This window comes from Apostichopus japonicus, chromosome 22 (assembly GCF_037975245.1).
Source record: "Apostichopus japonicus isolate 1M-3 chromosome 22, ASM3797524v1, whole genome shotgun sequence".
NCBI classification, from domain to species: Eukaryota; Metazoa; Echinodermata; class Holothuroidea; order Aspidochirotida; family Stichopodidae; genus Apostichopus; species Apostichopus japonicus.
Genome location: NC_092582.1, coordinates 3,757,222 through 3,769,694, shown reverse-complemented (window position 1 = coordinate 3,769,694; position 12,473 = coordinate 3,757,222). Strand labels below are relative to the sequence as shown.

Below are 12,473 nucleotides of genomic sequence, written 5' to 3'. Positions count from 1 at the left end.
TGGGAAAAGGTGAATCCATGTCTAATAAGCATATACTGTGATATGTAAACATTACGAAAAATTGCAACATAATGTTCAACCCTAATGTCTCGCGCATGCGTCAATTATCTTCCAACACTTTGTTTATTTACGCACGAAAAGTAAGTTCCAACTTGATGATGATGATGATGTAACTTCGATGTTGTCACGCAAAACATGAACAGAATATTTTACACTAAATGTTGTTTTTGTCAACCTTGAAAGTTGACCGAAACCTTTCATGAGGTCATGGTCAGCTCCACGTTACCATGGTTACACTTGTTTAAGGTTATACCTGTACTTAAAGACTTTCTCACGAAGTTACCTACTTTGCTCACTATTGCACTCATGAAATGCTTAACCTTGCATATTTTGCATCCAAACTAACCATCTCAGTTGTTTTCTTAAATCTCTTTTGGTTTCTATTTGTTTCAAAATTACAATCTCAATTGTGTAAACTTAAATATAATTAGAAAAACAAAGAGGCTAGTAAAATAAAGAGAATGTATATATGCTGGTGTTTGAGTTCAAACGTTTGTTGCCAAGGTGACCCTTAAAATTAGTATCAGTGACTGCCAATTGAACCCCGGTATCATTGATTCAACTACTGGTATATATCAGTGTCTCTGAAGTACCTCGTAAATAACGTTGTTGATTCTTCTATATTCCATACATCCAAATATTTAATGTGCCTATTTGGTGTTTGACCTCGAATATACGATATGTATATGTATGTTTTATCAAAGGGAAGCGGATGAAATTGATGAAGGGTCTAGATTGTTACTACCCATGTCAACTAACAATGACGTGGTTTTACCCATTGTCCAACCTTACCCCTCCAGACTCCAGTTATGCTGTCCAATATGAAGCCATTTCTGGGAAACCTTTTTAATAACTTCATATATATTTAATTCAGAAAGAATTGGTGGTCTGAGTTAAATGTCGTTCTCAGTTACGAAAATCAAAATGGGTATTTGTCCGAGAGGGCTTAAAGTGTTCAGAGCTTTGTAAGCTTAATCTTAAGGTGACCTTTCTATGACCCTCTCATAGTATCTTACACTGTATGAACAGTGCGTACACCTACCTGTTCGTGGGCTACAATACATTTCAAGCTTCCCCGTAGTCTGTTAGATAAAGGGCACGTCATGTAAGCCCGGGATATTATGCATGACGTCACATCTACAGCATGAGCCTAGCCTACTACTATACCATTACCAGGTACGTACCAAACTACCGATTAGTAGGCTAGGCTAGTAGTATCGTCACATCTACAGCATGATCCTAGCCTACTACTATACCATTACCAGGTACGTACCAAACTACCGATTAGTAGGATAGTAGTATCCTAATGTTACTAACGTTAGTGATATTCCACAGTACCATGACATTAGAAATAGTTATACAGAACGAAGTTGAGGCAGCAGTTGGCTGAATTCATATAACTTTTCTGCGGGTAATACCCCCCCACCCCCCCCCCCTCTCCGCCATCACTTCCGTCACTTGTACTGCACGGCATGTATAACTAACGTTAGGCTATAGCCTTAATATATAAAATCATACTCCTCGATGCTGACGTCATGCGTGGGATTCCGGGCTTTACATCACGTGCCGTTGTTAAAGGTATACCGATTGCCGTGATGTTAATCATGAAATACCATATACCTGTGAAGAAATAAGACTGTCCTATTCCATAAGACACTAAAAGAAGGGAAAGGTTGCTCGGTGATCATGTACCCGTTTCAATTCTGAAAATTCACATTGAAAAATAAAAAAAGGACCCCAAAACAAAAGCAGGTATTTTTTGGTTACCAAAAACAGCGGTGAATCGGAATCTGTGGGGCTCTAAAATTATAAAATATGGTATGAAATATATGATATCTTCTTATATAAAAGAGGATGTGTGAAAAAAGGGGAAATTAAGTAAAATTGCTCGATTTTGATCACTTATTGTATCTCAAATTATAGCACGGTTATATAAAACAGGTCAAATCCACGTGGTCATGCATGTTTATGAAATCTATTTTGCAAATGTAAAGTTCAAAAGGGCATAGTTTAGACTCTTACATAAGACTGTAAAATTTGGAAATCATTGGATATATTCTTAATATGTGTTGTGTAAACGATATTTGTTGTGTATGACAATATACCTGCACAGGATATAGTATAAGGATATATCATACGGATGTACAATATATCTTACGCCTTCATATTCCCTGGTCTGAGGTGCTTGCTTGCTGGTTTCAATTACTAAAGTGCAAAACCCTAAATAGTTCCATGCACTTAAAAGCCGTTGAAATTCCTATACGCTGGGATCAATAGCGGGTTTCCTGTTGGCGTAGCATATATATAATATGTATGTATATATGTGTTATATTGTACGAACATCTCAAGAGAATCGGGTCATTGGTTATTATCCGGGGAACGGTTGACCCGAAGTAGTTCAAACATGCAACCAGTTGTGTATGTAATTCTGAAAAGGTCATATCGAGGACGCGATCGATATTAAAAAAAATAAGAATAACTTGTTTTCGTAATGCTTATAACACATGCGATTGGCTTTCTGATTATAGCTTTTTATTTTGTTGTTGGGATTGGGGTGAATGTGTGGGGTGAAGGAGTGGGGGTGAAGGGGGTGGGGGATACGAAAACATGCACTGTGTTTATTATAGGAATATGTGAGGGACCGATGAAGGGCCGTGAGAGGGAGGGGAACTCTTAATCATCCTAACAATGACCTAATTCTTATTCCCCCCCCCCCCCAAGAAAACAGTGAAATATTGCGTTCAATTTACTATAAAATCATGAATATAATACGTGGATTAATTTTGATACAGATGAGAATGATCAAAGGGGAACTTCTCATTCTAAGCGATCCGGTGAAATTAACTAACTACGAAGAGGAGATATTGATAGTCGAAATTATCAGTCTGCATATCAAACTTGAACTTGAAGCAAACAGGTGATGTCAATTTCATAGTTGCATTCTGGGAAACAGAATGCTTTCAGTCGCGCTTCATATTTCATTATATATTTGCCCTTGGATTGGGAAGGTTTTGGAAAAGTTTACAAAGTTAATGTGGTGCATTATTATTGTGATAAATTCCAGACTTTTGCATTAGAAATTGAATGAAAATCTCTAGGTAAAACAAAACCCAGTTTCGCCAATGTACATAACGTATGACATAACACCTGTTTGCTTCAAGTTCATTTTTAGTACAAAAAAAAGGTTTCAAATTCAACACTAAATATAGGCTCGAAAACGGTTTAAATACTTTGAATTAAAAAATATTTAATGCCAATTTTGACCCGGATGCTTAAAACGATATTCCCCTTTCATCAGATAATTAAACAAAATAATTACCCTTGGACTATCATTGTTAAGAAAAGATAGTGAAAATATACTCCTTGGGCTATCCTTAAATCTACTTTTTAAGATATCACCAAATTGGGCACAGAATTGCAGCATTTAAAAAAAAAAATCATTGTTTACTTTCGTATCGAGTTGAGCTAGGCCTGTCATTAAAAAAAAAACTTCTTTTGCACACCTATACGTTTCAATCTTACCCATACCTACGTGTTTTCACGGATGGTATCTTTTTTAAGAGAGTCCACTCAAGTTAGATTCTGGTCACCTAAAACCATGGATGGCGTACTATGTTTCATATGGCAGTGCTTGTATTGTAAGTTCATACCACTGTAGTCGTTTCCAGCATATATTACATACATACATAATTACTTCAACTTTTCAATTTTCTCTTCAATAATGGTGTAAAGTAAGAAGAAAAAAGAAGAAGCTATAGCTTCCTTCAAGGTTCGCCGTAACTAGATCTTTTTGAGCATTTTTCCTTGTCTTTGAGATGTCGATCAATTGTGTTCTTATTCCATGTATTAAAATTCATTTATATATAAAACAAGTGAATCTTGGGTCAATTAGCTTAGATTAAAAACTCATTTAATGTTACAATTTCCCCACAAAAAGTACCAACTTTCATAAGGAAAAAGAGAGTTTCATTGGTTAAAATCTAATGACGTATCTCTTTTCTATATATTTTCAACCAATCAGCTGTTTATTCACAACTAATCTGCCGCGAAGAAGAACTATATTTGAATATGCATAATGGCGCATGCGCGTCAAACATCACTGCTCACGTTCTGACCTACGGTCATAGCTATTATCATTATCCGTCGCAGCGCTACGTCGCTCTCTATTGAGCCTTTTCTCATGGTTGGAATGTATTGAAATGCACAGCGAGATCTGTATATTGCAATGTATGTTGGTATAGGCCAGTAGTACGCTAGTTAACGAATATATTCAATAGTACTCCACAATTAGTTGGTCGCACGCGATCCCGAGGCAGTAGGAAATACATTGCAATGCCACTTATGCAAGGATTTTTCTACATTTGTGAGTAACTGTCGTTGTTGTGTTCTGTGTGCATGTGTATATTAAGGCTTACAATGGTGTGAAGCTGGAAAAGAGGTTGTCATATCGGTGGAAATATCGCTACAATCGCCCGTGTACCACGGCGAGGGTTACATCTGGGCTCCATGAGTAAAGTCTATCTGGTTTGGTTTCTCTGTGATTCTTGGAGCTGATGGCAAGCGTCGTTCAGAGGGCGGGAGCTCATGGTGTACCTCCGTCTTCGAATTCACCGCCAATCAATGGAAGTTTACCCGGCGGCGGGGGTCAAGGTCTGTATCTGTCTGGTAGGCTATGCTTGCTCGTAAACTTACAAGCAATAGATTATAGACGATACATATCATAATACTAGTTGTTATCATAACGGAATGATTTGTAACTAGAAAGAAACGTCAGTCACATTGTGTTTAATAACATTATCGTTATATAAACGGTAGAGTATTATTAGTAAACACACGGAGCATCCCTGCACAATCGTTCTTAAACCGTGTGCACGAATGTGTTGTTATTACTATGATTCGTATACGACTCTGTAGGGTTAATTCTGTCGTTTACTTCATGCATGCAGGGGTTAATTAATCTACCTCCACATTCAGTTCGTATACTTATGTCATATGGATTTACTATAGTCCATGTATGTGCTTTCCATACAAGCTAGGCTACATACTATAATGTTCAATGTGAGTAAGATCTAATAATTTCTGACCCTATACCAAATAAAAAGCGGTGCGTGCAGGACGGACCTTTCAAGGAGTTAACTACACACACCTACACATGATAGGCTTACTTTATATAAATATATATAGGCCTATATGAAAAATAAATATAAAAAATAATTAAATGAACATTTAAGAAAGATATTGTATAACAAATAATGCAGACGATTCTAGCAGACTAAGAGAACTTACAGAACTTTGAAATAATTCTGACAGTTTGCTCCTCGAAGAAGCTAAGATAAAGCTTAGATCAATAAAGAGATCGTTAGACACAGAAGTTTACATACAATTTACAAATGCTTTAGGAAGTTACTTTGTTACCAGTGTAGTTACCACTTTGGTCAAACTGTATAAAAGAGAATCGGTAAAACTTTGTAAAACTAAAAATACACAACGGGCTCCTGTTATACCTCCCCAAACCCGCTACTAAAGGGATAAATTAAAAACCCTTCGAACCTCCTCTACCCTACCCTCCCCCCCTCCCCGCCCTCTCAATGTATATACCTCACCGACGTGGTATGTAAGAAAAATCAGTGGCGTCTTAAAGTCACCTTAATAGTCCTCCTGTGTATGCGTGATGTGACATATTACTTCCGTATACAATCTGTGCACAATACTTCATCTGTCCTTGAAATTTTGTAAGAACTGGTCTCATTGCCTTGGCCAATGAAAACATTTTCTCGCCACAAAATACCATTTGCAATAAATTAATTTCCTTCCGTTTGCTTTATAAGAGCTAATTGTGTTTTTTTTTTTTTTTAAATTTTTAGAAGGTTTCGCTACGACATAATATTGATTCTTCTTCTAAGTTGCAAAAGGACAAAACCATATTTTTTTTCTCTTCTGAAACAAAGGTTGAGAAGTCCATTTTGTTTCTCGGCTGGTTTATAATGTTCCCAGAAATTAATTAGCAGAATACTGCAGACTCTTCCATTATTGTTAACAGATGGTAGACATAATGAATTAATCCTTTATTCTCTTCTATCGCATTCATATGTATTCTTCATTATATGACAGGCCTTTATAGGATATAGAATTCTTGCTCCATATTATGTAGCCCAAAACCTTTTTTTTTTCAAATTAAAAATCTGTTCAAAGGTAAAATACCCCCCCCCCCCCAAAAAAAAATCAAAGCTGCATGGAATTGAATTATTTTGAACAAGTCACTGTGCTTAATTAATCACAAATCTCTTTCGTTGATTTGACAGATCAAATTTCCACTTTCAATAAACAAAGTTTGAAATATTTTGGCAAGCAGTTAAGTCTTATATCTTTTCATATATGTTTGCAAAAATTTCCGCTGGAAACCGATGACTTTGTGAAAGTTGTCGGTTACCATATATTAAAGACAAAAGACAACATAACAAATGCAGGCCATTAGTTAATTTGATTTTCGTCTTTTTGAATTTCATAAATTTTTCACTGTTTTTTTTAATGTTATTGCTATATTCTAATGTTATAATGTTTCGGTTGGCGAATATTTACAGAGTTCAAATTAATTTACTCATTATTCGTTAATGGTGCAAAATGCTCATTTGACATAAAAAATGTAGAAGTGTATCTTAATTCGATTTACAGTTTCAAGTCTGGTTATGAATAATACTAATTAATTTTTATGTAAATTGACCTCAAATAAGTTGCTTTAATGTGTCCCACCGATGATTTTGTCACCATGTTTACCATATATACAAACACACATACATACATGTATGCATACATACATACATACCTATAGTCTCCCTGTTTGTTGTCAGTGTTGTATTGGTTACCATCGCCTTCATATTCTTGTAAGCGTATAATTTTAATAAGCTTTGTCATACCCACAGAGTTACCGCCACAACAAGTCAACCCACGTGACCTTTGCACTCACAGAATGCACTTTTCAAATTTTTTTTGCTTTTCCTAACTTGCCCGTAATCTTCCCGTAATATAGCCTCGGGCAAATTTCGACACGGAGAGAATTGACGTTGTAAATTGCTCACTCCTACTTCGCCGCGTTCAACCCTGCAATTCTTACGTCTTCCATTCTCGCTATTTGCATCACCACGTCTGACTGTTGCCAAATTTCAGTCAATTATATATATTATATATATATATATATATATATATATATATATATATATATATATATATATATTTCGTGATCAGAATTCGATGAAGGGCGAGGACCCTGATAGTGTGGCTACCATAATGATCCTCCAAATCTGTCTGTACTTAACTTGTTAAATGGGGACGTTGTCAGTTGTCACGGTTTCATAATCATTTTAATGTTATGCATTGCTCTTGTATATAGATGGTAAATTGTTATGTCTATAGGGTTATCGAAGGAGTTTTTTAAAAATTTCAACAAAGTAATCAAAAGTAAAAAAAATTAAACACAATGAAAGCAATACTTCGATGATATGTTCCATTTCTCAATAAATCTGTTTGGATGACTATAAAATAGGAAACACCTTCTTAGATACACCTGTGCAGATACCTACTGGAAGTTATAACTTATTTGGCTTTATTTTACATTTGGAATTGAAGATAAAATATTGTAATCAGGCAGTGCGATTCCCGCCCTGGCTTGTTTAAATAGGGAGGATGACGTCATTTTATTAGACTCTCATCATTCTGATCTCTATCTTTCTACATTGTCGGTGTGTGACGCCATGGGACCCTAACAGGGTACAGTGCAAGGGTTCTGTCCTCGGTTAACCTACCAACTTCTCCAACAGGAGGTTATTTGCACATGTGTACCTATGTTACTGTATTAGCCCTTGCCTTCCACAAGCAATCGGTGTTTGCCTCAACATATAAATTAAACATGCACAACAAGGAGCACAAAGTATACCGGTGCCCTCACCCACCCCTCCCCCCCCCCTCTCGGAACTGGTTGCAATTCTTTAAAATTAAAATGGTGTTATAAGGTCTGGAGTTGGGCCATGAACTGCTAAAGCGTCTGCCAATGGGGGGCATGGCATGAATGAAGTTGCGTCGTATTAGCTCTGTAGTCGTTGCGTGTTGTGGTTCATCTCATGAGTTGTGTGGTGGTTTTAGTATGGGGTGTTGCTTACTATAGTGCGATTCACAATATGTTTTGTACATGTGGTGTTCCAAGTCGGTATAAAAGCTTTTGTTCAGTTTGGTCAAACTATTCTGCATTTTACTTGTTTCGGGGCAAAGCATTACCGCAAATTTGGTTGGGTATACATATGTAATATATGAACCAAGGGTTGGGCAAAAAATGTACATGCTTCAACGTCTTTAGAGCGTGCTTGTTCGATAATGTGTATTACAGGCTTTCCTGGATATTGAACAAATAATTCCATTGTGCATTTGGCCATCAGATATTTGATGTTAATGATCTTCTCGAAACATATACAAGATGGATATGTGTACATGTAATAGTAATCAACGATCTGATATCATATATATAAAAACTCTTACCCGTACTTTTTAAACTTATGAACAGATAAACACGCAACTCCTTGTCATAGGCTATTGAGGCTGTGCTGCAAAGTTCGAAATTTTCTTTTTAACGAGTTATTCACATTTCTAAATGCTGGTTTGATTTGAATTATAAATTTATTCAGTCAAATCGAGGCTCCCAGTGTATCGAGTTTGATGCAGTCATCAAAAACAAAGTTGTTGCGCGCATTTTGCGCGTAAGTAATAGTATACGCATTGATTGCGTTTATATTTTTCCTACCCTCTTTTCCATTAACCTCCTTTCACCGTCTTATATAAATACCAAGGCAATTATATGTTTTTAAAAGCCATGGCAGTATATAGGCTATGGTATGGTTCTTATGTTTGATGTTTTATTTCACAATGCGTTTGCATTTACTGCTTGAATTTATTACTATTTGTTTTTCGCGGTATAAGCAGACATATTGCTGATGTACGGACAAATATTCCAGTACTGATATTATCTTGTATAATGTCAGTACCAAGATTTGCAACTATTACTATCAACTCTTTTGTTGTTATAAATTTCAAAATACATCAAATCATTGCCCTACATTCATTCCTAAACTATAAAAAAAAAAGTGACTCTGTGATGTCACTTTTAAACTTGCTCAAGTCGTCATCCATACATATGATGATGAATATTTAAATCCGCGATAATCTCCCTAGACGGGGATGATCAGTAGGGACGATAATTTAATCTTTCTTTAATTGATATTTTCTAATTTTAAACTTACCAACTTATCACCGATATCACTGTTTGTGTGGCTCGCTACTAAAAATTAGTTAGGTGAAGGATATTAATATATAATAGCCTATTTATACCAACACCACAGCTGATAATAAGCATGTTAATAATGAACACCTTTATTATATACACGCATGCCTGCTTACGTACAATACAGCCCCCCCCCCCCCCAAAAAAAAAAAAGAAAAAAAAAGAAGATAATAATAAATAAAGGGGGGCGAATTTTTTTTTTCAATCAAAGCATTTTCCTAATTAGTTAAAAAATATCCAACTTTTGCAATGAGCTTCGTTGTTTCTGCAACCATATCGCAAATAAACGTTGAGATGTAAACGGAATCGCCTTAAGGTGATAATTTGGTATTATCAGAACGATCGATTATGATTCCTTTATCTTCTGGGTATGAAAATCTTTCAGGTGTTACAATTAAAGTGATATAGCTAAGAAACCTGAAACCTCTTCAGCTAAGCTTAATTCAGTTTACAAGGATTCTCAGCAATTCAATTGTCAAAACTGAGAAAAAAAACAAACTTAAAAGTGTTCTATCGTATCTGAAAGATGTCTATAGCGTGTAAAATATAGTACAATGTAGCATAGTGCATACACATAGCATATAAAGTATAGTATAATGTATCATATGTAAAGCATATAACATATGGTATAATGTAACATACATGATGCCTACCTAGGAATGTTAAAGGTATACCCATGATCAAGGGATGTTCCCATTTTATAATATCTTGCTAAATGTGCTTTAAAGTGTTTTGAAAATATGTAATCAATTCCTTATAAGTTTGAATACTTGAATATATTACGTACTTAGTCAGTCACGGCATGGTGTTGCTCCCAATCCCACTGCTGAGACCATGAACTATGCAGAGAAGTGGAGACAGATTTAAATAATTCATGGGCCTACACACCATTAAGAATAGAACGTAGACACATAGGACATGATTCAACAGATTGTAACCTCAAATTGACGGAAGTTCAGTTTCCACATTTGCTCATGTGATAATGACTTATGTATATATGCATTGTGTATAATAGTATCACAAGTTAGCCTGGGATAGCAAATGATATCTGACATGGTAGACACCCTTTTGGAAGAACGTCACCGCGATCATGTATAGCTGTTAAACCGTGAATTTCAAAAAGCAAATTTCACCAATGAGAGATGTAACTTTTGTAAAATGTATCATTTTAGGACTAGATCATCGTGGTGATTCAACTAAGCAAATCCATACATTTAAAATAACCCCTCTCTGTTCCATGATTTATAATACTAAACACCGTTCTCTTATTTTCCCCAAGTTTCGTCAATATATAGGTTTTGTATAGTTCCACTAGAAAACAGACAATTCTATATTTATATTCACGATCTATATGCAATGAATACTTTCCATTGCAAAGTCTCATGTTTGTGAAATCTGGTGTTTAATTCAAGTATTGTTTTCTTTCCTTTATTTTCCTCGATTGCGAGTTAGATATTTTATATTATCGCGACTGTTGAATGGTTTGGAATTCCATTTACACTTTTGACTGTCTTTTGAAGTACCCTCGTCTAACTTCAAACGTTGTACAGAACGACGCTAAGGTGAGACATCACATCACTCTACTGCTAAACAAAGAGCCTGGAACGCGATCGTATTACTCAATTGTGATGTAATAACATCTCTTGGTTTATGATAATTTTTGGCTTCTGTTTCGGTTAAATACATGATATATAAGGGTATACATAGGGACGGTTTATGAGGCCAATAGAACAAGACTCGGCTATACTCGGATATTTAAACTTAGAATTTTTTTGGGGCATTTTTGTTGACAAAGTGGTACTTCTCACACTCAGAGTTGCCAAATTTTGCTCTTTTCGGGTGACAAGTGATATTTTACAGAAGGCAGATCGCTGCAAAGTGCAAATAGTCAGCGCACACTAATCCCTTTTGAGACATCGCACGCGTTACGGCAGTCACGCGTCGCAACCTCTGGTATAAAGTATCAGGAGTGCTCTATGCATTCTGAGCTTCCGTAGTATTCTTGAAGCTGTACACAAACACGCAGACTTATGCATGGTACATTCGTTGGTATGAGTTTACTACGATCAAGAGTTATAACTAATTATTTCGATTGCGCAGAAGACGGGAATGTTTTGTCTAAGTTAGATGTGGGCCAGATGTATGGCGCACCTTGGTTACAATACTTTATGGATGTTAAATCGATTGGATACAGCCCCTCCCCCAGCCCTCCCCTAAGAAAACAGTATAAAATCAACAGGTGATTTGGGGGTCCCTCCCCCCCTCCCCCACACACTATCGTTGAAGTGTGATCCAACTAGGATTTACAATTTATAACTCTGTTACAACGTTTTACTTTCGAAAGTTATCTTCGACCTTCGAAGTGTTAATTACATCCAAGGTTAGGCGTAGCTATCCATCGTACAACGAATGAAATTTTCAGTCCCCTTTTTGAAAATTCACAGTGTTGGTTAATATTCCTTCCTTACCTCCAGTAGACGTCTGAATTGTCTTTTACCAATCTTATATGAGTGTGTTTTCTGTCGCTTTTTTTTTTTTTTTTTACCCATAAACACTCACTATAGGCCCCCAAGTTGATGAATTTTCTATACGCCACACCGATTTTGCAACATGCCGATAATCTATATAACTGTATAGTGTTCGACGCTCGTCTAACCAAATGATAATATGATATACGTACAGTTACGTACGTTATTCTGTTAGTATCCTCTGTTGTACTTAATAGTTTCTGATGCCTGTAGTACTCCTTTAAGGTCGCCATCATCACGAATCGACTACTAGTACCTGAAGACCGCGAGATTGCAGACAAGTGTTTTGGTTGGGCTGTTCGTGTTTTAGCATTTAAACCGCCTTAGGTCGTGCCCAGTTCGGCCGAAGCACGGTTGCTTAATGTACATCGTTATGCTAATAATTCCTCTTGATCCCCAAGGCAATTTTCTGGTATAACAGAGATTATGTAAAAGGCGTCGAAGCATCCATATCTTTCTCTGAAATTGCTGTCTTTTTTTTTAAGTCTTGGATGGTAAGATTATCATTTCTAGTTTGAAGAAGGGATTTTTCTTGGTTCTTGTTCAATGTAAAGTGACGC

General features: G+C 36.2%; 1 protein-coding gene across 3 annotated transcripts in view; it reads left to right on the top strand.

Annotated features, from left to right (window-relative positions):
* Positions 1-12,473, top strand: part of LOC139963385 (nuclear receptor subfamily 5 group A member 2-like) — a 52,497-nt gene that overhangs the window by 13,779 nt on the left and 26,245 nt on the right. Inside the window, exon 1 of one of the 3 annotated variants that reach the window (XM_071964083.1) lies at positions 4,158-4,725. The exons of 1 other annotated variant lie outside the window; for it this stretch is intronic. In XM_071964083.1, the coding sequence (XP_071820184.1) occupies positions 4,614-4,725 (112 nt within the window). In that variant the 5' untranslated portion in view covers positions 4,158-4,613. Of the gene's footprint in view, positions 1-4,157; positions 4,726-12,473 lie in introns of those variants that run through there. One more of the 3 variants, XM_071964084.1, reaches the window with a different exon arrangement.